At 41.8% G+C, this 25,967-nt stretch overlaps 1 protein-coding gene across 1 annotated transcript in view; it reads right to left on the bottom strand.

Annotated features, from left to right (window-relative positions):
• The window catches only part of SUPT16H (SPT16 homolog, facilitates chromatin remodeling subunit), a 36,122-nt gene that overhangs the window by 3,041 nt on the left and 7,114 nt on the right, over positions 1-25,967 (bottom strand). Inside the window, exons 2-23 of the mRNA XM_010355883.2 lie at positions 22,247-22,339; positions 20,399-20,569; positions 18,250-18,402; positions 17,600-17,746; positions 17,042-17,193; positions 16,197-16,369; positions 14,346-14,436; positions 11,831-11,904; positions 11,588-11,700; positions 9,564-9,629; positions 9,359-9,454; positions 9,160-9,275; positions 8,921-9,074; positions 8,336-8,463; positions 7,164-7,299; positions 6,932-7,058; positions 6,503-6,621; positions 5,876-6,001; positions 4,705-4,817; positions 4,309-4,384; positions 3,290-3,459; positions 212-341 (exon numbers count right to left, since the gene is read on the bottom strand). Of these exons, the coding sequence (XP_010354185.1) occupies positions 212-341; positions 3,290-3,459; positions 4,309-4,384; positions 4,705-4,817; positions 5,876-6,001; positions 6,503-6,621; positions 6,932-7,058; positions 7,164-7,299; positions 8,336-8,463; positions 8,921-9,074; positions 9,160-9,275; positions 9,359-9,454; positions 9,564-9,629; positions 11,588-11,700; positions 11,831-11,904; positions 14,346-14,436; positions 16,197-16,369; positions 17,042-17,193; positions 17,600-17,746; positions 18,250-18,402; positions 20,399-20,569; positions 22,247-22,339 (2,724 nt within the window). The remainder of the gene's footprint in view (positions 1-211; positions 342-3,289; positions 3,460-4,308; positions 4,385-4,704; positions 4,818-5,875; positions 6,002-6,502; positions 6,622-6,931; positions 7,059-7,163; positions 7,300-8,335; positions 8,464-8,920; positions 9,075-9,159; positions 9,276-9,358; positions 9,455-9,563; positions 9,630-11,587; positions 11,701-11,830; positions 11,905-14,345; positions 14,437-16,196; positions 16,370-17,041; positions 17,194-17,599; positions 17,747-18,249; positions 18,403-20,398; positions 20,570-22,246; positions 22,340-25,967) is intronic.

Here is a 25,967-nt window from a genome sequence, read left to right as displayed (position 1 = left end):
TCCAAGAAATTTTGTCAGGAGTTAGTTACCATTGTCCAATCAACTTATCATTTACCTGTAAAACGAATTTGAAGAAACAATAACAACAAGTGGTGTTCAGAGCTTCTCCCAGATGGCCTAGTTCCTTATGTGCTACTTATAAGCCACTCTAACTGAACAAATGATAGTGGGCAACACTATGTACCAGGAAAGAAACCCCACACTCACGCACCTCACCCTCAGGCTCCAGGAAGGACCAGCCACCTTGTTCGAAGAAGCCCTCAGGGTCATCAACAATGGTCTTCATGATTTTAGTCCAGTTGAGGGACTGTACTCCTTCTGTGTACTTCAGGTCACAGGAACTAAGAAAAATGACAAAGTAAAATCAATCTTCTGTATTTTCTGGGAGCAGATATTCTTTTTTTTTTGAGACACAGTCTCGCTCTGTCTCCCAGGCTGGAGTGCAGTGGCGCAATCTTGGCTCACTGCAACCTCTGCCTCCCGGCTTCAAGTGATTCTCCTGCCTCAGTCTCCCGAATACCTGGGATTACAGGCGTGTGCCACCATGCCCGGCTCATTTTTGTATTTTTAGTAGAGATGGGGTTTTGTCACGTTGGTCAGGCTCGTCTAGAACTCCTGACTTCAGGTGAATCACCTGCCTCAGCCTCCCAAAGTGCTGGGATTACAGGTGTGAGCCACCGCATATTCTTTGCACTATGCCACTAGAGCATGTCCCAGTGGCTGCTATTTGATCTCCTAGAGCACTAGCCCTCACAACAGACCAGCATTCCAACTGAAACAAGCTTTCTCCTTCACCTCAGTCTGAGCTCATCCTCTCCCATTCTTTCTTTAATACCAATTTCCCTATTCTTCACTTAGTCTTCTATTCACCCATCCTTTTCTCTCTCTGTCACTGACTCCATTCTTATTTCCAAGTAGTCATAACCACTTCTGCGATTCTGTTTTTCACTACTATAGTTAAGAAACAGGGACAATTTTCAGCCACGTGTGGTGGCTCACGCCTGTAATCCCAGCACTTTGGGAGGCCAAGGCAGGCAGATCATGAGGTCAGGAGATTGAGACTATCCTGGCTAACACAGTGAAACCCCATCTCTACTAAAAATACAAAAAATTAGCTGGGCATGGTAGCACACACCTGTAGTCCCAGCTACTTGGGAGGCTGAAGCAGGAAAATCGCCTGAACCTGGGAGATGGAGGTTGCAGTGAGCTGAGATCACGCCACTGCACTCCAGCTTGGGCAACAGAGCCAGACTCCGTCTCAAAAATAGTAATAATAATAAAAATAAATAAAAAAGAAACAGGGACGATTTTCAATGGCCCTAGCCTTTCTTCTTCAACCTTCCAGTGCTTTCTTATGTGTTGTTTTTTTGATGCAAGATTGGTATAAAGGTAGGAATAAATTTTTTTTCCCCAGTACCCTAAAGTGCCCTGTATTTAGACAATGCTCAAATGACTTTCTCTTATTCATTTCTCTTGAGGAGAGCTGAATCAGTTAAGAGTGGGTAAGAAGAAAAAAACAAAAGAAATGACAGTAGTAAGGATAACCACCACCAACCATAAAATCTGCCTGAGAACCACTGGCATAAATCCACTTTAGACAATATACACAGAAACTTCTGCTTCCAGCCATGATGGAGTAACAACCACTAGATTTACCTTCCCACCTTAAACAACTACAAAACAAAATATGAAACAATAGTTTTCAGACATCAGATAAAAAGCAGCACAAGACCATAATCCCTGAAAGGAGAAAACAAGGGTTAATTGAACATTTGCCCTAGTTTTCTGTCTAGAGGCAATTCCTAGTCTGCCATGCAGGGAGAGAGAACCCAACCAGAACCTGATGGTCTCCAGGAACTGAGACAAAGTAGGATTTGGGAAGGTTGAGACAGCTAGAATTTGTGGAGAAGAGTACAGGAAGAAAGAATTTCCCAGAGAGAAAGCTCCAGAGATCTGCAGAGGGGTCCCCCTCAAGTCTTTGGTGGAGGGATGATCTACACATTCATGAGAAAACTGGAACTGCATAAAGCAGTATTGGATGGCAGTAGGCCAGACAATTCCCAGTCTCACACAGAACTAGAAGTAAATCCTGTTCCAGTGGATTTATTTCCACCACCTTTCCACCAGCTTCAGCAGAGACCTCATAATCCACAGGGCATCAGGCAGACTCTGAAGTGTTGCCTCGTAGTAAGGCCAATTACTCAGAAGTTTTTGAGTGAAACTTTTGAAGGCTGTTCTAAATCCACACCAATAGACATTTGAGAACAAGCTTTGAAAGATCAAACAGAATCCCCGGGCCGGACGTGGTGGCTCACGCCTGTAATCCCAGCACTTTGGGAGGCCAAGGTGGATCATGAGGTCAGGAGATTGAGATCATCCTGGCTAACACAGTAAAACCCCATCTCTGTTAAAAATACAAAAAATTAGCCAGGGATGGTGGCAGGCGCCTGTAGTCCCAGCTACTCAGGAGGCTGAGGCAGGAGAATGGTGTGAACCCGGGAGGTAGAGTGTGTAGCGAGCCAAGATCGCACCACTGTGCTCCAGCCTGGGCAACAGAGCGAGACTCCGACTCAAAAAAAAAAAAAAAAAAACCAAAAAACAAAAAAGAAAGATCAAACAGAATCTAACTTGACTGCATCCCAGAATAACCTCGTCTCTAGTAAAAAAATGAGCTGGGTGTGGTAGCACATACCTGTAGTCCCAGCTACTTGGGATGCTGATGCAGGAAGGTTACCTGAATCCAAGAGTTTGAGGTTGCAGTGAGCTGGGAATGTACCACTACACTTGAGCCTGGGCAACAGAGTAAGACCCTGTCTCAAATCACCACCACCACCACCACCACAAAATATGTAGAAAATATAAAGATGATGGGTGAAAGCAGCAGAAAAGCACACTTAAAAAGCTATTGTAAATATGCTCTATATTGACTGGGTGGAATGGCTTGTGCCTGTAACCCCAGTACATTGGGAGACCGAAGTGGGAGGATTGCTTGAGCTCAGGAGTTTGAGACCAGCCTGGGCAACACTGAAAAAAAAAAAAAAAAAAGATCTTAAAGATTTTGATTTTCTTTGTGTTAAGTATGGATAAACTATTGTTGGGAATTCAAGAGAAAGTGAACAGCTCCGTTATCTAATAGATCTCAAGTTTTCAAGTCCTGGTCTGTAACAACCAAAAGGCAGTCTCACCTTAAGTATATCAGTAGATTTTATGCACAACACACCACATTTAAATGCTGTAATACAGGGTTCATGGGATAAATAGGAGACTGACTGATGGCAGATTTACTTACTTCAACCATTCCTTGATGGGGTCAAGAGAGGCTACAGGAATGGCATTGATCATGGTCACTTTCTTGCTGTAGTCCTTGTAGACAATCACCATATCAAAGTTCTTCAGGTGAAACTGGACCCGCTCAAAGTGAATCAGCTCTACTTCATCCAATGTCACCACAAAAGGTGGCTGTCAGAGAGAAACTGAAACATTAGCATATAAATATTTTCCCCAAAGCAATAATATTTCAAGTAACTTTCATGATCTAAATCACTACATAAAAGATAAGTAAGCTGTTTTTTGGGTTTTATTGAAAGACTGAAGCAGTACAACATACTGAAGCCACAGAAAAACGATCTGCAAGATCAAAAATCATCCCTCAAGGAGAATAAACTCAAGGAAACTATGTGAAAACTATTTAAATAGACATTATCTTAAAAAAAGAAAGGGGGAAAAAAAAGAGGTTCTTGCTTTGTTGCCCAGACTGGTCTTGAGTTCCTGGCCTCAAGTGTTCCTCCCACCTTGGCCTCTCAAAGTGCTGGGATTACAGGGGTGAGCCATCATGTCTGCCCTAAAGAGACTTTAAATAAAAGTATCATTTGTTCAATGAGTTTTTTTTTTTTTTTTTTTGAGACGGAGTCTCGCTCTGTAGCCCAGGCTGGAGTGCAGTGGCTGGATCTCAGCTCACTGCAAGCTCTGCCTCCCGGGTTCACGCCATTCTCCTGCCTCAGCCTCCCGAGTAGCTGGGACTGCAGGCGCCCGCCAGGTCGCCCGGCTAGTTTTTTGTATTTTTAGTAGAGACGGGGTTTCACCATGTTAGCCAGGATGGTCTCGATCTCCTGACCTTGTGATCCGCCCGTCTCGGCCTCCCAAAGTGCTGGGATTACAGGCTTGAGCCACCGCGCCCGGCCTGTTCAATGAGTTTTAAGTCTAAGTAAATATCAAAAATGAAAATCAAAATAATTAGGATAAAGAACACCTATCCTCCTTTATTTTCTCTAACAATGTTTTTACTAAAAAAGGGTAAGAAACACTCACCCATTCCGTAGCATTTACCAGCGCACTACTAGTGGGCTGAAGGAGGCAGGTACTCCTATAGGGAGCTCCGTTAAATCTGGAAGAGAGAAACTTTTGAGACTGAGCTCATCAGAAGAGAGACTGCTGCTGCCACAACAGACAAACTTCTTCCCTCTCCCGATTCCAAATAGCTCCAGCATACTCACTGGAGACTCATCTCCAGAGGAAGCCTCTTAGAGAGTTAGCCACTCACCTAAACCCTTAAACAATTTCAAGAAGAAATGGATGTCTCAAAGATTATTAGTCATAGGAAAAAAGGATATGACATGTTAAATTATTATTAAAGGAAGAACAATTTATTGTACTGAAAGGCAGACCAGTGAAACTTCAGACCAAAAAGAAGATGAGATATGTTACCCCAAGTCCCTAAAAGGCACTTCAAATTCCAGTTCCTCCTTAGTTAGAGCCTCTACTTTCTCAATGAAATTTTTAAAGGCTGTTTTCAGTTTGTGCCTCATTTCTCGTTCCATCTGTAGAAAAAAAAAAAAATCAAATATAGCCATCACATTTGTTAACAGTACCTCCCCTCAAAAAGTCTGAAGTGCTTTTGTGCTTAAAAAAAAAATTTCAGCTTTTTTTTTTTTTTTTTGAGACGGAGTCTCGCTCTGTCACCCAAGCTGGAGTGCACTGGCCAGATCTCAGCTCACTGCAAGCTCCGTCTCCCGGGTTCATGCCATTCTCCTGCCTCAGCCTCACGAGTAACTGGGACTACAGGCGCCTGCCACCTCACCCGGCTAGTTTTTTGTATTTTTTAGTAGAGACGGGGTTTCACCATGTTAGCCAGGATGGTCTCCATCTCCTGACCTTGTGATCCGCCCGCCTCGGCCTCCCAAAGTGCTGAAGTGCTGGGATTACAGGCTTGAGCCACCGCGCCCGGCCAAATTTCAGCTTTTAAGTTCACGAGTACGTGTGCAGGATGGGCAGATTTGTTACACAGGTAAACATGTGCCATGGTGGTTTGCTGCACAGATCATCCCTGAAGTGCTTCTGTAATCCTTCATTCTCAACTATGAAACTAACATGTACATATACCTTATTTAAGGCCACCATGCCATTAACTGTCAAGCTGTGTCTGCAACCTAAGCCTAAACTATTGTAATACACCATCTCAGCAGATACTTGAGTTGTTCTGCACAGATTCAGGGTTGTTTATTTATTTTTTGAGATGGAGTCTCACTCTGTCGCCCAGGCTGGAGTGCAGTGATGCTATCTCGGCTCACTGCAACCTCTGCCTCTTGGGTTCAAGTGATTATCCTACCTCAGCCTCCCGACTAGCTGGGACTACAGGTGCGCACCACCACACCTAGCTAATTTTTATATTTTTAGTAGAGACGGGATTTCACCACGTTGGCCAGGCTGTTCTTGAACTCCTGACCCTCAGATGATTCGCCCATGTTGGCCTCCCAAAGTGCTGGGATTACAGATGTGAGTCACTGCATCGGCCCAGGTTGTTTACAAAATACAATCCCTGAGCTTGGATTTGGCCTCATCCTCCCTATCCTGCAAATACAATACTAAAATCACAAACCTGCTCAGCATAGAGGTCATCTCGGTCATGCATATGCTGATGTTTCCCCAAGTCCGTGGTTATCTCTCCCACTTCTGTGTAGAACTGCACATCCGTATGCCGCTTCTTCCCAAACATGATGGCATTCTGTTGGCATAAAACGGCAAGAAGACAGAAATCAGAAACATAAAGGTACCTGTGATGGAAATGGCAGTGATCCAAACTTGGGCCTCCACAGCATGCATGCAAAAATAATTAAACCATCCCTGGTGTTATCATAAATAATGATGCTTGGGAATGTGAAACAGTGTACATTTGAAAAAGTGCTGTGCTCCTACTTACTATAGGAACTTTGGAAATTATGTTGCTAACAAATCTTATCTAAAGCAAAACCTTTTTATTTTAGAAAAAGAAATCTGGAGATCTTGTATGTTTTGCTGGCCATTATATAACACACCAAAGGAACAATCATGCTTATGAGCACCTTCTAGATGCCAGGCTTTGTGGCCTTGAGAGGCATTATTTTATTTAATCCTCTTAATGTTCTTATGTGAAAGGTGATTTTTTCATCACTATTTTCTAGGAAAGAAGCTGAGCAAAATGAAGTGTCTTGCCCCAGAGCTCAGTTAGTTGTGTAGAAAGGTGTACCTTGAGGTGAAAATGCAAGACAATAATCATTTCTCCATCGCAGGGCTGGAACAAAGCATGCTTAATATTATTGTACAAAATATCCACCTTGTCTCCTCGAACAGATGTGAAGCGGAAGCCTGGAGAAAAGAATGAAGAAATGTCAAGCAGTATAATTAGGTTAAGCCAAAAGGCACTGCAACTCTTCTGGCTGATTTGCACAGGGTCAGAGGAAGCACCAACAACTGTATAGAGCTTTCCTTTCCTTCTGGTCACACAGCAGTAAAGGAGATTCCTCCCAGCATTTCCTTGTCATACTTTATTAATGCCATGCTCTAACCAACTGAGCTAACCGCCGATGGCTCTTTGTCAAACTTTATTATCTGATCTGTCATTCCTACAAATGTGCCCCTGAAGACAAAGCCTAGGTATAGGAGAGATCATCAATACCATTGACATGGGCCTCCAGTGAGCCTTGCATCCTCTTTTGGGCAATATTTGGGCGAATGTACAGATCTTTCAGTTTGGGATTACTCCGGTTTAGATTGATCACCAGTGAGTCTTGTTTTACAATGCCCTAAGCAAGAAGAAAATTAATGTGATTTGTCACATATCCTTACAAGTCTCCAAAAAATACATGTCCTTCTTTGTGTAAGAATGTTTTGTCTGTGTTCAGGCTCACCTCCTTCTCTTTCTCTTCAGCTTCTCGAGTTTTATAACGTTTCTGTACTTCTTTAATAATTCGGAAAGCATTCTGAAGGTTCAAGGCTGGTACTGTCTGTTCCCCAGGTGCCTTAATATTTGATGCTCGGTATGTACTGTAGAAAAGCAGCAGCATTTACAGTCATTTATTTTTCAGGCCAGGGAAATTGTACTGATTTACTTTATCTTACAGCCAGCTTAATCTCTACTTTTTTTTTTTTTGAGACAGGGTCTGGCTCTGTCACCCAAGCTGGAATGCAGTGGCCCGATCTTAGCTCACTGTAACCTTCACCTCTTGGGTTCAAGCCATCCTCCCACCTCAACCTTCTAAGTACCTGGGATTACAGGCACACACCACTATGCCCAGCTTTTTTTTTTTTTTTTTTTTTTTAGCAGATACAGGGTTTTGCCCTGTTGACCAGGCTGGTTTCGAACTCCTGGCCTCATGTAATCCGCCTGCCTCTGCCTCTCAAAGTGCTGGGATTACAGGTGTGAGCCACCATGCATGCCCATTCCTTCTTTTTCTTAAATGGAGTATATTACAAACAGCTAGTTCACTGAAGTGGGGGAAATCACATTTTCATTTTTCAAATCTGGCATAACATCCCCAAATCATTCCACTTCACATCATGAAATCACAGAATCCAATGTGGCACCAATTTTCTTGAGGATTCAACTGTAAAATATGTTTATTATTTTTAACACTTATTTGCATAATAATTACTTTTTCTGAGATAAGGTCTTGTTCTGTCGCTCAGGCTGGATGGAGTATAGGCAAGATCAGGGCTTACTGCAGCCTCAACCTCCCAGGCTCAAGGGATCCTCCCACCTCAGCTTCCAGAGTAGCTGGGTGACGGGCGCACACCACCACGCCTGGTTAATTTTTTTTGTTTTTTAGTAGAGACAAGGTCTCACTATATTACCCAGGCTCAAAGTATGTTTAGTAAACATACAGTATCTTCAAGAAGATTCTAAATTGGGATCCATTCTGAAAATAGTACAAAGTCAAGAAGGCAATCTGAAATAAGTCCCAATGAGGAAGGCTTTGACATTTACTAGGTAGGGAAAATGCAGCACAGAGAATGAAATGTTTCTGAGAGTACCACTCCAGACAAGATGAATCTGGGTATGACTATTTTCTTGGGGACTCACATTTCCTTGACAAAAGTCGCTTCAGGGTTAGGAAAGATGTTGCCTTCATTCCTGCCCAGAGCACTGCCTGGGCAATAAAAGTTGATTCGCAAGTAAGTATAATCTCCTTCCACGGACATACTTATATTCTGTTCAAAGGAAAAGCATAAAAAGTAAACAGATTTCTTTCCTAGAGATTAGTAGTTATAGCAATGTTAAAATTAAGTTAGGAGTTAAAAGTTGACTGCTCTTAACCTTAATCTAAATCTAATCAACTTACACACATCTTTTTAATAACGAAGTATCTTTCCCCCAAAAATCTCTGAATTCTCAAAGTACCTTGTACCATGAATACAACTACAAGCTAAACAATGCTTAAATGAAGTTGAAAAAAAGATAGGCAAATTATGTTTCCAGACTAGTTTAGCTTTCCACTAAGTGAAAACAACTGGAAGAGGAAGGAGAATGAAGGACAAGAGGGATGTCAGTAAAGTGAACAGAGTCTGAAGAAGTGGGAGACATGATGAATGCAGATTATTTATGGCAAATACAACTACTATTTTAAGAAACAGTTTGGATGAAACCTGATGCATTGAATGTTAGTACCTTTATTGTGGCAATGTGAAAAGGTGTTGCAATGCCAAACACGGGCATTATTACAGTCTCATATTTCTTATCGATGTAGATCTTCATTTCCCGAATATGTGGTTCCTTAGGCATCAGAGATGGGTTTTTATAGGACACATTAGATTTGCGAGCTCTGGAGTGGGATAAAAAACAACTGAGAAATTTCTGCAGTCACACAGAACCCTCAGATAATCTCACTGCTCAATGAAAACTCTTACTTCTGAATCTGCTGTTCTCCCTTTTGTTCAGTCAGTCGTCTCTTTGCTTCTTCATTGAGTTGAGCTGCTAGTTCTTTTTGATGTGCTCTTCGCTTCTCTTCTGCAGTCATTTCATTCTGGTGAATGGAAAATCCAATTTATCACAACATGTGAGCCATATGATAGGTGAGATCAACATAATTCAAAACAGTAAACTTACTCTTGTTCTTTCTGTAAGTAATGCTGCCCGAGAACCTCTTCCCAAAAGGTCCTCTGCCTCATCTTTCTCCTCCTCCTCTTCTTCCTCATCTTCATTCTATGGAGAAAGTCATAATCAAAAAATGAAATTTTAATGATTTTAGCCAATATTATTTAACTTCTTTATATCCTAAACTTCCTATACTACTTATCTATCTTCTTCCTACCTTTAGGAAAATCCCCACATTCTTCACTTTCTTCTTCACAGAAGTGAGAATAGTAGCTGGGCCATCCTAGAAATAAAAGGAGAATGAAGACACATAATTTAAAAGAGGCAATTTCATTTTTTTTTTTTTTTTTTTTTTGAGACGGAGTCTCGCTCTGTCGCCCAGGCTGGAGTGCAGTGGCCGGATCTCAGCTCACTGCAAGCTCCGCCTCCCGGGTTCATGCCATTCTCCTGTCTCAGCCTCCCGAGTATCTGGGACTACAGGCGCCCGCCACCTCGCCCGGCTAGTTTTTTGTATTTTTAGTAGAGACGGGGTTTCACCGTGTTAGCCAGGATGGTCTCGATCTCCTGACCTCGTGATCCCCCCGTCTCAGCCTCCCAAAGTGCTGGGATTACAGGCTTGAGCCACCGCGCCCGGCAAGCAATTTCATTTTCTAATGTAGTAAATGGCTGGGCAATGCTTTGAATCTTTTGGACACTAAAATGTTTGACAATGGAATAAATACAGTTTTTATCCTTCTAACCTCTAACCTCTTGTCAGGAGCTACAATTTGTTTTTTCTTTTTTTTTTTTTGAGCTGAGTTTCACTCTTGTCAACCAGGCTGGAGTGCAGTGGCGTGATCTCACCTCACTGCAACCTGCACCTCCCGGGTTCAAGCAATTCTCCTGCCTCAGCCTCCTGAGTAGCTGGAATTACAGACGTGTACCACCATGCCTGGCTAATTTTTGTATTTTTAGTAAAGCTGGGGATTCACCATGTTGGTCAGGCTGGTCTCAAACTCCTGACCTCAGGTGATCCACCTGCCTCGGCCTCTGGAAGTGCTGGGATTACATGCGTGAGCCACTGCACCTGGCCAGAAGCTATCATTTGGGAGGCAACATTGGGTAATTGTTAATATAGGTTTGATTTGAAGGCTGGCTCAGTTGCTTTCTAGCTCAGTGACATTTGGCAAGTTACTTAAACTTGTCTGTGCCTTCAATTTATTTAGTAAATGGAGGTAATAAGAGTATCTACTTCACAAGGTACTATTTCAATGAATTAATGTAAACTGCTTAGCTTACCAATAAAAACACTGAACTACCTGTGCTCATTATTATTAAAAATCAGTTCCTGCTGAGGGAAAGCAGTCAGTCACAAAAGACCACACAGGGTATGACTGAATTCATATCAACTGCCCAGATATTTAGCAAATCCTTAGAGAGAACGTAGTTTAGTCACTGCCTAGGCCTGAAGAACCAGTAGGGGAAGGGAAGGAGGATAGGGAGTGACTGCTAATAGGTTCAGGGTTTTTCCTAAGGTGATGAAAATATTTTCAAATTAGATTGTAGTGATGGGGCCGGGCGCGGTGGCTCAACCCTGTAATCCCAGCACTTTGGGAGGCCGAGGCGGGCGGATCACAAGGTCAGGAGGTCGAGACCATCCTAGCTAACACAGTGAAACCCCGTCTCCACTTAAAAAATACAAAAAATTAGCCGGGCGAGATGGCGGCGCCTGTAGTCCCAGCTACTCGGGAGGCTGAGGCAGGAGAATGGCTTGGACCCGGGAGGCGGAGCTTGCAGTGAGCTGAGATCCGGCCACTGCACTCCAGCCCGGGCGACAGAGCGAGACTCCGTCTCAAAAAAAAAAAAAAAAAAAAAAAAGATTGTAGTGATGGTTACACAAATGTGAATATACAAAAAATCACTAAATTGTACATATTAAGTCAGTGAATTGTACAGTAAGTGAATTGTAGCTCAATAAAGCTGTTTTTAAAAAGAAAAAAATAATCAGTTTCATTATTAGTATTAGTTCTTGATATTATCATTATCAAGGTTCAAGCCACAATATGACAATATGATTTAATGGTTTAAATCATTCCCTGTACCTGGGCTACAGTCTCTATTCCTAGCTGCATTAGGTTAGGCTGTCACATGGATTATTCCCCTTAGCTAGCATTTAACAAAGCAAGAAAAAAACCACAGAGTCCACAAACGTGCCTCAAAAGTTAACTCATGAAGACTCCAAAGTTTAGAGACAATACACACCTCATCCACAAGCACTGTGTCACCAATAAACAGGGCATAGGTTTTCTCTTCTGGCTTTTTCCCCTCCTTGTTAGTCAGGTCTGAGAATCCTAAATTGATGCTGAAAACCATTCCTAAAACAGCAAAACAAGGATCGGTCTGTGGCTGTGACAATGTGGAGAGGTGTAAGACATATGCCTAAAAGAAGATAAAGCTAAAGGAAATAACTCACAAAAGTATTTTCCTATTGTATGTGAAACTTACCTTTCTTCAGTTTGTATTGATTTTTACTATTGATTACTAGGGAGCCTTCACGGAATTCAATTCCCATCCCAAATCTGAAAAGAAACAGATAAAAATCAGCAAAAGGCTAAAGATCTCTAACATGGATCAAGTATAATATGTTCATTTCAACTTTCACAGTAAGACAGGCAAACATGTTTGAAATGATTTACCCCTGCTGACCGCTCAGCTAGAAAAAAGGATTCAAAGACAGTCTTTGGCCTCTAAATATGCTGTGTAATCCCATAGTGAAAAATAATTTCCTAATTGATTATATCAAGCCTTTTAAATTTTAGCTTATTTGCCCACATTTAAACTTTAACCTTCTACCATAAAATCAAGTCAGTAGTATTCCTGTAAACAACATAGAAACTATTAAGGACTATATTACTAAGACAGTAATAACCAGATTAAAAGGGGCAATTTAACCAGATTCATAAGACTTGGTATATAGGTATATATTTCCTCTTCTCCATGAGAGAAGTCTAGAAACTATATACCACAGACTAGTTTTCATCTAAAGAGAGTGCCTACATAAAGCTTTGTTTCCAAATATGTCCTTTGTTCCGTAACACGTTATTAGATATTTCTAGGTGTTCAGTGATAAAATATATTTGAGAAATATACTGGATTTCAAGGGGTGTCCTGCCCCTCCACACCTGTGGGCGTTTCTCGTTAGGTGGAACGAGAGACTTGAGAAAAGAAATGAGACACAAAGTATAGAGAAAGAAAAAGTGGGCCCAGGGGACCAGCGCTCAGCATACAGAGGACCCACGCCGGCACCGGTCTCTGAGTTCCCTTAGTATTTATTGATAATTATCTTTACTATCTTAAAGAAAAGGAAGTGGCAGGATAATAGAATCATTATAGGGAGAAAGTCAGCAGTAAGGTCAGGAGATCGAGACCATCCTGGCTAACACGGTGAAACCCCATCTCTACTAAAAATACAAAAAAAACTAGCCAGGCGAGGTGGGGGGCGCCTGTAGTCCCAGCTACTTGGGAGGCTGAGGCAGGAGAATGGCTAAACCCGAGAGGCGGAGCTTGCAGTGAGCTGAGATCTGGCCACTGCACTCCAGCCCCGGCGACAGAGCGAGACTCCGCCTCAAAAAAAAAAAAAAAAAAAAAAGACATATGAATAAAGTTCTTTGTGACATGAATAAGTTTAAGGAAAAGTGCTGTGCCTTGATATGCATATGTAAACATCTCCATAAACCTTTTTAGTGCATAAAGAGCAGCATTGCACTAGCAAGTCCCACCTTTAGCCCTAAGGCGGTTTTTCTCCTTTCTCAGTAAACAGAACATACAATCGTGTTTTATATCGAGATGTTCCATTGCTCAGTGACGGGCAGGAGACAGATGGTTTTCTCTATCTCAACTGCCAAGAGGCCTTCTTTCCTCTTGTACTAGTCCTCAGCACAGACCCTTCACGGGTGTAAGGCTGGGGGATGATCAGGTCTTTCCCTTCCCACGAGGCCATATTTCAGACTATCATATGGGGAGAAACCTTAGACAATACCTAGCTTTCCTAGGCAGAGGTCCCTTCGACCTTTGGCAGCGTGCGTGTCCCTGGATACTTGAGATTAAGAGAATGGTGATGACTTTTAACCAGCAAGCTGCCTTCAGGCACTTGTTTAACAAAGCACACCTTGCACAGCCCAAAATCCTTTAAACCTTGAGTCACCACAGCACATGTCTCTTGCAAGGACAAGGTTGGGGGTAGGGTCACAGATTAACAGCATCTCAAATACAGAACAAAATGGAGTCTCTTATGTCTACTTCTTTCTATATAGACACAGTAACAGGCTGATCTCTCTTTTCCCCACAGGATTGAATAAACAAACTCCCCACCAATCCAAAAACAATAATAATAATAAAAAAAAAACAGCCAGGCACAATGGCTCACATCTGTAATCCCAGCACTTTGGGAGATCAAGGTGGGAGGACTGCTTGAGCCCAGGAGTTTAAGACCAGCCTGGGCAACATAGCAAGACCTTGTTTCTACAAAAAATAAAAAAACGAGTTGGGTGTGGTGGCACGTGCGTTGGTCCCAGTTATTGAGGGTGCAGAGATGGGAGGATTGCTGGAGCCCAGAAGATCTAGATGCAGTGAGGCATGACTGCGTCACAGCACTCCAGCCTGGACAAAGTGAGACCCTGTCTCTAAATAAAATATTAGGGTATCTCAGAGTACGTAAGTTGCAAATGTGCATGGAGAGACGAAATACAGTATGTATTAATATTTCCTAACATCTGTAATTAGATCCTGGAACACCTGTGGGCTGGAACACCACACTGGTCTAGAAAAATCTCTCTTATACACTTGGGAGAACTTAAATCTGTCTCACTTTCTCCGATAACATCATGTGCCTGGCACATAGTATAGTCTGCTAGTCCATAAATGTTGGCTGAATCAATCAATTAGCCTAAAGAAATCAGACTGACCATTGACAGTGTAATTGAAAACTGACTCAAGAATGACAATACACATCATGGCATACCCTAGGTTTTTGGTAATTTTGTTCAGCAGCTCTGGCTTCTGCTTTTTAACCACTTCCATGACAGCGTTATATACGTCACATATCTTCACACCTAATAATAAGACAGAAAGGAGATATTAAAGTATCTTTTAGAAAAAACACTAACATTTTGAAATCAAAATTTACGTCCCCTAAAGCAGTGTTTCTCAAAGTGTGAAGTAAACAGTCCACTCACTCTTTTTTTTTTTTTTATTTGAGACAGGGTCTCACTCTGTCACCCAGGCTGGAGTGCAGTGGCATGATTATGGCTCACTGAAGCCCTGACCTTCCAGACTCAATGATCCTCCCACCTCAGCATCCCAAGTAACTGGGACTACAGGCACATGCCACTATGCCCAGCTAATTACTTTTTGTAGAGACATGGTCTGCCATGTTGCCCAGGCTGGTCTCAAACTGGGCTCAAGCAATCCTCCCACCTTGGCCTCCCAAAGTGCAGGAATTATAGGTGTGAATCACTCTACTTGGCCCCCTTCTTTTTTTTTTGAGACAGAGTCTTGCTCTGTTGCCCAGGCTAGAGTGGAGTGCAGTGGCACGATCTTGCTTCACTGCAAGCTCCGCCTCCCGGGTTCACGCCGTTCTCCTGCCTCAGCCTCCCCAGTAGCTGGGACTACAGGGGCCCACCACCACGCCTGGCTATTTTTTTGTATTTTTAGTAGAGATGGGGTTTCATCGTGTTAGCCAGGATGGTTCTGACCTCGTGATCCACCTGCCTTGGCTTCCCAAAGTGCTGGGATTATAGGCTTGAGCCACCGCACCCAGTCCCAGCTCCATTCTTAATCATACTATTTGAGAATCGCTGATCTAGGAGGACACTGGAACACCAGTTGGTCTTAATACTTTAAGAGTTGATAAACGGTATCAGATTAAAGTTATTATACATTTTCAAAAACAGATCCTTGTGGTGAGCCTGTTCTATTTATCACTAAATGGGTGAATTACTGTTATGAGGGCTGTGGCCTTAATTTTTCAGGATCTAGACTATGAATGGGTATGTCAAGCTAAAAAGTAGTCTAGATATGGTGGCCTCAGAGGGATCTTTATCTTCACTAAACTATCTATGGCTATGATTTCCAACAGGACTTCTTAAGACCGACTTAGAGATAATGTGGAAGAATGGTGTCTGGAAGCTCAGTACCCTTCGTATTGTTTTGATGTAGGATTAACATTATATATCCTGTTGGTAGAGATACTAGTTCTCAGAACTTTCTATAACTAAGGAATAGTAATAAGGCCAAGGTATTTTGTGAAGATCTGGACATAGAGGGCCTAACAAGTCAGAGAGGTTTCTATAAACATCAATGTAAACCACAATGATCACTCATGCCTCAAAGAAATGCAGATTCAAGACCTACATGCTAGGATGATTCAACATTTGTAAATCTTATTCTGTTTTTAATATGACAGCCTCAGAGACATAAACATAACACTAATGACATTTCTTTTTTGAGACAAGGTCTCAACTCTATTGCCCAGGCTGAAGTGCAGTGGCGCAAACATGGCTTACTGCCGAGGTATAGTCACAACTCACTGCAGCCTTGACCACTCAGGCTCAAGTGATCCTATCCAACCTCAGTCTCCTGAGTAGCTGGGACCACAGGTGTGCACCACTATGCCCAACTAATTTTTTCATTTTTAATTTCTTACAGAAATGGGGGCCTCATTGTGTTGCCCAGGATGGTCTCGGACTCCTGGATTCAAGCAATCCTCCTGCCTCAGCCTCCCAATGTTGCGATTACAGGTGTGAGCCACAGCTCCTGGCCAATGACATTTTTCTTATGTAACTTCCAAACCTTCTTTTCTAAGGCATCTCACCATGTCTTAATTCCTTCAGCAGCTCCTCTTGAAGCTGGAGTAAAAAGTTGTAATTTTCTTGAACTTCCTGAGAAGGATCAACCATCAAAGTGCGAACAAGGTTGGAGCAGTAAGACTTGAAGCGAATACCCATGGCACAAGTGATAGCCCCAAAATGCATATGATTCTTGTCACTAGAGACCAACAAAGAAAGAAAACATTTCATTACCAAAACTAGCCAAATCTTTGGTATCAATGGGACACAGTATCAATAATCATTACTTTTCCCTGCCATATCCTAAAGCTGTGGCTGAATAAGGACCTAAACTTTTTTTGTGTTTTGTTTTAAATAAACAAACCAGTTTAATAAAGGCTCTGGAGTAAAAGTCAGTGACCAAAACTTTTAGGATAAAAATTCAGTGAGAAAGTGAGTACTGGATTATAAAAATGCAAAAGATATACTGAATTGTATCCATTATAGTCTAATTGTGGGGTTGTAAGGAGTCACTTATCCACTAGTCCTCTATGAATTGTGAGTTGTAGTCAGTCTTAAATATAGATAACAGAGACTGGAAAGGGTAAGTGCGTGGGGGGGCAGGCGAGGATGAAAAGAAGTGGATTACAAGGTACAAACATAAAGTAAGATAGAAGGAATAAATTCAACGTTTGACAGCAGAGTAGGGTGACTATACTTAACAAAAATGTATTGCACCTGCGTGATGGACACCCAAGATAATGACTTGGTGACACTATACATTATGTACTTGTAGCCAAATTTCAATGTACCCCACAAATTTATAGATTTTAAAAAAAGAAAAAATAGGCTAAAGTCAAAGTGCTACATTATGAAGTCTTCATATACTTACCTCACCACACTGAACTTGAGATTATAGTTGCCACCACTCTGAATGATAGGAGGGTAACACATTTCCACAGTAGAAGGGTCTGCCCCAGCAAGGTATTTTTTCTCTTCAATGGCCTTTTCCACAGACTCAGCCAGTTTGCTGTGTCGAACTTTCTGTAAGAGCATCCAGAGATAAAGTAACACTTACTAGAGGTTAGCAAAGCGGAGTATGTGGACACTATGAAGACAAAATATATCCTTGTATAAGGATGATATAAAAAAGGTCTTATGAAATGGTTTATGCACCAGGCAATATATTGGTATGCGGGCAAAACACATTTTGGAGAACAATATGTAGGACCTACAGCTATTCCTAGGATTCTCAAGTAAAATAATGGGTTACCTCAAGAAAACATAATGCAGGCTTACCATTATTTTGAAAGAGAGATGACATAATTACCACCAACTTAAGTGTCAGTCTTAATTTCAAAGGAAGTGAAAGAACATACCAACAGATTTGCATGATAGACTTATTACTGCTTCACTAAAACACTAGAAAGACCCTTTCATCTCCATTTACCTCATCTGCATCAACTATTTCCATGACTCTTTCCTTGAAGAATTTGTTGAAGACTTCAGAAGTGATGCTGGCTGCTTTCTTCATTAGGTTGAGCTCCCCATCCTCCTTTACAGCGATGGTATATGCCACAACTGCACTGATATCTATCTGCAGTCAAAGTGACAAGAGTTTCTAATATGCAAATATAGAATTACAAAATAAATGCATCTCTCCAATTTGAATATTATCAGTGATATTTCTGTTACTTAGCAAACTATTTATCACTGGTTTGCAGAATATTCAAATATTCTCTTCTTGAACTGAATTAAACATTTGAAATAGCTCTTTGCCAGGTCACTGTGTGTATTACAAGAGGTGTTAAACTAATGTACTACTTAAAATGTAAACTGCCCTCTCTAGATGTTTTTGTAAAGGTAGATGGAAGAAAGGCAGGGAAAAGAAATTTTGTTTCCAACTCTAAAGTGGCTGGACTATCTCCTGAAAGTCCCATCTACTGGCTGAAAAGTAAAATTGGCACACTGCTCAAAGGGGATAAAATGTGAACAAACATAGAAGTTTCCCAAACAAACGTCCTGCACTATCTGTTATGGAAGCCCATCACATTTCTGTCTTCTCAACTCTTGATTTGCTACTTTCCAGTAGTATCTTACTTTGTCAAAGCCTTCCTTGTTGAGGCAGTCATTCCAGCTCTTCATGAACTCTCCAGGGAATTTGTCTTTGCTGAACACTCCAATCTTCTTTCCATTCTTGCTTTCCTTAATGGCTTCAATCATTTTGTCAAAGCTACTCTTATTACTTTCATTCTGTCAGTGTCACAGGGAAGAAAAGGGGTCTGTTAATTAGACACGTATGTTTTACCAGTAACAGGTAGAGGAATATTCTAAACTACGGAAAAAATAAATTCTCCTCCCATCCCCACCTACTTCTTATTTTTAAAGAGACAAGGTCTTGCTCTACTGCCCAGGGCAGAGCACAGTGGTGTGATCACAGCTCACTGCAACCTCAAACTCCCAGGTTCAAGCAGTCCTCCTGCCTCAGCCTCCCAAGTAGCTGGGACTACAGGTTCATGCCACCATGCCTGGATAAATTTTTTTTTTTTGAGACAGACTCTCGCCCTGTTGCCAGGCTGGAATGCAATGGCGCAGTCTACACTCACTGCAACCTCAGCCTCCTGGATTCAAGTGACTCTCATGCCTCAGCCTCCCAAGTAGCTGGGATTACAGGTGTGTGACAACATGCCCGGCTGACTTTTTTTTTTTTTGAGACGGAGTCTTGCTCTGCCACCCAGGCTGGAGTGCAGTGGCCGGATCTCAGCTCACTGCAAGCTCCGCCTCCCAGGTTTACACCATTCTCCTGCCTCAGCCTCCCGAGTAGCTGGGACTACAGGCGCCCGCCTCGTCGCCCGGCTAGTTTTTTTTTTTGTATTTTTAAGTAGAGACAGGGTTTCACCGTATTAGCCAGGATGGTCTCGATCTCCTGACCTCGTGATCTGCCCGTCTCGGCCTCCCAAAGTGCTGGGATTACAGGCTTGAGCCACCGCGCCCGGCCTAACTTTTTATATTTTTAGTAGAGATGGGGCTTTGTTATCTTGCCCAGGCTGTCTTGAACCCCTGACCTCAAGTGATGCACTGCACCCAGCCTTCCTGAATAATTTTTGTGTTTTTTGTAGAGATGGGGTTTTGTCATGTTGCCCAGGCTCATCTGGAACTCCTGCGCTCAAGTGATCTGCTCGCTATGGCCTCTCAAAGTATTGGGATTACAGCCATGAGCCACCATGCCTGGCCCACCTGTAAGATGCCTTCCCATCTTTTTTTTTTTTTTCTTTTTGGGAGACGGAGTCTCGCTCTGTTGCCCAGGCTGGAGTGCAGTGGCACGAACTGTGCTCACTGCAAGCTCCGCCTCCTGGGTTCATGCCATTCTCCCACCTCAGCCTCCAGAGCAACTGGGACTACAGGCGCCCGCCACCACGCCCGGCTACTTTTTTTGTATTTTTAGTAGAGACGGGGTTTCACTGCATTAGTCAAGATGGTCTCGATCTCCTGACCTCGTAATCCGCCCACCTCGGCCTCCCAAAGTGCTGGGATTACAGGCTTGAGCCACCACACCTGGCTGATGCCTTCCCATCTTTAAGGAAGATTGTAATACACCAAAAGTGAGCAAAACATTACTTTAAATATTTTTATATACTCAGGTGAAAGTGCTGCCATAAGTTGACCAGACTATTCCTTTTTTTAAGAGAAGGGGTCTCACATTGCCCAGGCTGGTCTCAAACACCTGGGCTCACTCAAGCAATCCTCCCATCTCAGACTCCTGAGTAGCTGGGACTACAGGTGTGCGCCACCATGCCTGATACAACTATTCTTTTTCTTCAGGAAGTTAAGAAACTCAAACACATAAGTGAACAATATTCTGAGAAAACATCCTATGTTAGGTGGGCAGTATGACAAAAAAAATCACGTTTGATAAAAACTGGAAATGATTTATATCTAAGTTTCCTTAAGGATATTTAAGGTTTTTTGCTCTAATTAAGGCAGATAGAGGAAAACAAACTAAGTGTCCTCAATAATGGAGACATAAAGTCAGTGTTCACCAGAATTTCACAGCCCATTTATTTTGCTGCAGTACTGATAGGATTACTGAATTCTTTTCTTCCTAACAATGAAGACGTGACAGAACTTTGTAATTACAACAACAGCCACCTATAATTTCCCCTGCGCATTCTTTCAAACTCCTATAAGGCATTTCCGTTCATCCCTTTTGAAGATTTTTCCACATTTATAACACATTATTAATCCTGACCTTTTCTCGTATTAGCAGTGTGATGGCAGGGGCTCCATTAGCATTCTCATTGCCCTTAGTGTTGGCAATCTGTTTCAAGAACTCCACTTTTTTCTTGCTGGCCATAAAGATGATTTTGTCATCACAAAAGACCATGATAGTATCAGTTAGTTCGTAACCAAAGAGCCATGTCTATGGAAAAAGACAACAGTGACAACAGCATTTACAGATAGAAAAATTAATGCACTCTTACAGATATATAGAAATACTTATCTACAAAAATAACATGTCTGAGATTAACTCCAAGGTAATCAGGCTGGGGAGTCTGCAGTGGACACAAATTAAGCAAGACTGGCCAAGAGCTGACAATTTATCAGAACAGGACAATGGGGTTCAATGTATTATTTTTCCTCTACGTTTATATGCTTGAACTATCTATAATTAAAACCATCAAATCAGTTGAACAATTTGTGTTTACAGGAACTATATCAATATTTAGCAAAATAGAAATGGTTAAAACAAGGGACACAGTGATACAGAACCGTTTGTTACTACCTCCTCAATTACCAGTTGCCTACCAATTATTCATTTCTCCTTCTCAAAGAACTGACATTTTTTTTTTTTTTTTTTTTTTTTTTTTTTTTTTTTTTTTTTTCTGAGACGGAGTCTCGCTCTGTCGCCTGGGCTGGAGTGCAGTGGCCGGATCTCAGCTCACTGCAAGCTCCGCCTCACGGGTTCACGCCATTCTCCTGCCTCAGCCTCCCGAGTAGCTGGGACTACAGGCGTCCACCACCTCGCCCGGCTAGTTTTTTTGTATTTTTTTTAGTAGAGACGGGGTTTCACCGTGTTAGCCAAGATGGTCTCGATCTCCTGACCTCGTGATCCGCCCGTCTCGGCCTCCCAAAGTGCTGGGATTACAGGCTTGAGCCACCGCGCCCGGCCAGAACTGACATTTTTAACTGGGGATACTGTCCAGCATGAAAACTCTTATTTCCCATCCTTCCTTTCAGGTAAGTATGGTCATTAAGATCAAATTTTGGCCAATAAATGGAAGTACTGTGTGCAGCTTCAGCAAAGTCTTCTTAAAAGAAAAGGTGGCCTCCCATTTTCTTCCCTGTCTCTATCTTTTTGCTTGGAATGTAGATGAAACACCTGGAGTTCTAGAAGCCATTCTGTACCATGTGCAAGAGGGCTATCTTCTTTGGGTGACAGAACAGAGAACTGGAAAAAGCCTGGGTCCCTGAAGACTATACATAAGGAAAAGAATATTTTGTTTAACTCGCTGTTACTTAGGTTTTTGTGTTACAGCAGCTAAATCCATATTAATTGATACTAATACTTCTTTTTCCTTATGTCCTAAACCACTGCTAAATCCAATTGAACTTTATGTGATGGTGAAAATACCATTTATTTGCTCTGTCCAATATGGTAGCCACTACTGAATACCAGAAACAGCTGATGAAGACTTGAGAAATTGAAATTTTTTAAAATAAGAGACAGGGTCTCACTGAGTTGCCCAGGCTGGAGTGCAATGGTACAATCTTGGCTTACTGCAACCTCTATCTCCTGGGCTCTTGCCATCCCCCGATCTCAGACTCCTGAGTAGCTGGGACTATAGATGCACACCCCCATACCTGGTTAATTTTTTTGTATTTCTTGTAAAGACAAGGTTTTGCCATGTTGCCCAGGCTGGTCTTGAACTCCTGGGCTCAAGTAATCCACCTACCTCGGCCTCCCAAAGTGCTGGAATCACAGGCATGATCCACCACACCCAGCCAGGAATTTAATTTTTAATGTGGCTACCATACTGAACAGTGAAGTACATAATCCAACAACTCTAAGGGCTAAAAATTGCTGTAAATCTCTCACCTGTAAGGCAGTTGATTTGGCATAAACAATTTCTTCATCAACACCCACTGATACAACAATGGCATCAACGTTGGCATACTCATCTTCTCCTTTCTGAAAAGAGTGGGTAATTGTCACTTAATTTTCACACTAGCAAAACAGGAATACAGACTTCAATATTTACCTAGGATATGCATAATCTTTTCCTGATAGAAATGTCAAGTTTAAGGTACATGCCTGCTTGGCAGTCTTACAGCTATTCTATTTTTTGTTTTTACAGTACTTGTTAATTGTTGATAAATAACAAGAGAAATTATTCCTTAGTCCCCAGATCTATGCTTCATAGTTCAGGAATACAGATCAGTGACAAATGTCCTATGTAATTTAAAGACATATTTTATTTTTTAAAATTTTATTATTTATTTTTGAGACGGAGTTTCGCTCTTGTTGCCCAGGCTGGAGTGCAATGGTGCAATCTCGGCTCACCGCAACCTCCGCCTCCTGGGTTCAAGCAATTCTCCTGCCTCAGCCTCCCCAGTAGCTGGGATTACAGGCGCCCGCCACCATGCCAGGCTAATTTTTTGTATTTTTAGTAGAGACAGGATTTTATTACGTTGGCCAGGCTGGTCCTGAACTCCCGACTTCAGGTGATCCACACGCTTTGGCCTCCCAAAGTGCTGGAATTACAGGCATAAGCCACCGTGCCTGGCCCAAAGTAATTTTTTGTATTCTAAAATCATCTTGCACTCTCAAAGATAGGCCACCTTCATCTCAGAATCTTTCAAGGAGTTATAATTTATGCAGAAATTTATATATGCCTTCTTTTTTGGTTCAGTCACAGCAGTCTTAATAAAGAGATGTAACCCCATGGTAAAATGAACACTTTAACAACATGAAATCACAGATGCCTGGCCAGAAGGCCACATATCTGAGGTTTCATGACAGCACTGGAAGCCATGGTAGTTTTCATCCTTACAGTTTTTGTCAGTCTCAACACCAATGTCCTTCCTGGCTGATGGAGAAATGGCAGTTCTTTATTTTTTTAAAAAGCTTTAAGATAGAATTCCCATAAAATTCGAAAGTATACAACGTAATGATTTTTAGCAGAATTATGCAACCATCACAATTTTGGAACATTTTAATCTCTCCAAAAACAAATGCTGTGTCCTTCAGCACATCATTCCCCAACTCCCCCTACCTCCATCTCAGCCCTAGACAACCACTAATCTGTCTCTATGGGATTTGTCTACTCTGGACAATTCATATACATGGAATCAAATAAAATGTGGCCTTTGTGTCTGGCTTCTTTCTCTTGTTTTCAAGGTTCATCTGTGTTGTGGCCCGCATCAATACTTCATTCCTTCTACTGCTGAATATTTTATTCTGTAGATATACCACATTTTATCTATCCATTCATCAGCTGCAGGACACTTCCTCAGCCTCCCAAGTAGCTGGGACTACAGGTATGCACCACCATGACCAGCTTTTTTAGTAGAGATATTTTTATTTTTTAGTAGAGATAGGGGTTTCGTCATGTTGGCCAGGCTGGTCTCGAACTCCTGACCTCAAGTGATCTGCCCCAACTTGGCCTCCTGAAGTGCTGGGATTACAGGCACGAGCCACCATGCCCGGCCCTCGCTGTAGTTTTGATTTGCATTTCTCTAATGGCTAATGATGTTGAGCATCATTTCATATGTTCACTGACAATTTGTATACATCTTGGAGAAACGCCTGTTCAGATCCTCTGCCATTTTGTAGCTGAGTTACTGCTTTATTATTGAGCTGTAAGAGTTTTTATATTCTAGATACAAGTCCTTTATCAGGATCTGCAGACATTTTCTCCTATTCTGTGCATTTTATTTTCACTTTCTTGATGGTATCCTTTGAAGCACCAAAGTTTCTAATTTTGAAGTAGTACAATTTATCTATTTTCTTTTTTATTTCGGAGTCAGAGTCTCACTCCATTCCCCAGGCTGGAGTGCACTTGCACGATCTCGGCTCACTGCAACCTCCGCCTCCTGGGTTCAAGCAATTCTCATGCTTCAGCATCCCAAGTAGTTGGGACTCCAGGCATCTGCCACCATACCCGGCTAATTTTTGTATTTTTAGTAGAGATGAGGTTTTGCCATGTTGGCCAGGCTGGTCTTGAACTCCTAACTTAGAGTGATCTGCCTGCCTTGGCCTCCCATAATGCTAGGATCACAGGTGTGAGCCACTGTGCCTGGCCTATCTATTTTCTTGTGCTTTTGGTGTCATATCTAAGAAAGTTCTGCCTAATTCAAGGTCACTCAGATTTACTTCATACTTCTTCTACAAGGGTTTCATAGCTTTAGCTGTCACAGTTAGGTCTATGATTTGTTTTCAATTAATTTTTTTGTATGGTCTGTGGACTAACCCAACTTCCTTCTTTTACATTGAATATCTAGTTGTTACACCATCTGTTGAAAAGACTATTCATTTCTCACTGAATTGTCTTGACATCCCTGTCAAAAATAAAATGACCATAAATGTGAGGATTTATTTCTGAATTTTCAGGTTTATTCCACTCTTCTATATGCCTATCCTTATGTCAGTACCATGATGTTTTGATTACTATAGCTTTGTAGTAAGTTTTGACATCAAGACATGTGAGTTCTCCAACCATCTGATACTCTTCAATAGCTCTATAAAGCCAAAAGACTGGTCATTCTGGGTTATAATTCTGACTTCCCCTATAAAGTCAAGATAAATGCATACATAAGACTCTTCCACATTTTTGGGCTTCTGCTTGTCAATAAGGATATATGACAACAACTGAGTGTTCTGTTGTATTTTTCTACCACGACAAAATATATTATGCAAAGAAGTCACTACCCAGAAATTATATGCCTATCCCCATTGACTTCAGTAAGAAATGTTTTCCTTCAGCTTGGTAAGAAGTTTTATCATTAGTTTTCACTGATAGTGAAATACTAATTGTAGTTAAAACTGCTACTCCCTTTGTATGAATCAAGGTAGTAGCACCAAACTACTTCTCTATTACCACACACTCAGGAAAAAAGGCCAGTTTCACTTAAGAATGTCCTTGATGAAGTAAAAATGATTACCATTATAAAATCCCAACCCTTGCATCTGTCTTTTAATATTCAACGTAAAGAAATAAGAAATATAAATAAAGCACTTCTGTGTGCAGTGAATTTATGATGGTTGGCTCAAGGAAAAGCACTTGGATACGTATTTCAGTAGCAAACTAAAACAGCCATTTGAAGACTTGGATTAGCCGGGCATGGTAGTAGATACCTGTAATCCCAGCTACTCGGGAGGCTGAGGAAGGAGAATTTCTTGAACCTGGGAGGCGGAGGTTGCAGGAAGCTGAGATTGCGTTACTGCACTCCAGCCTGGGTGACAGAGTGAGACTCTGTCTCAAAAAAAGAAAAAAAAAAGATAAATCAACAGATTTAGCCCAAGAGGTCTAAACCTTACCGAACAGGAATTTCAGAAACAAAAGACATCACTAAGGAAATGCAGGGACTAAAATAATCAAATAATGCACCCTAGGACTGAAGAATGTGAGCTTGAGACTAAAAGGATTTCCCCAAAAGAGACATATCAAAGCACACTGCTGTGCAATTTCAAAACAGAAGGGATGATTCTAAATTTCAGAGAGAAAGGCTATGTATGTATACTGGAAATAGAATCATATCGGCCTTCTCAAAAGTAACACTGAAAGCTCTGAAGCCAAATGGCTTCAAAATTCTGAGCA

The sequence above is a fragment of the Rhinopithecus roxellana genome, chromosome 5 (assembly GCF_007565055.1).
Source record: "Rhinopithecus roxellana isolate Shanxi Qingling chromosome 5, ASM756505v1, whole genome shotgun sequence".
NCBI classification, from domain to species: domain Eukaryota; kingdom Metazoa; phylum Chordata; class Mammalia; order Primates; family Cercopithecidae; genus Rhinopithecus; species Rhinopithecus roxellana.
The sequence above is the reverse complement of the archived record's forward strand: the minus strand, read 5'-3'. Positions and strand labels throughout refer to the sequence as shown.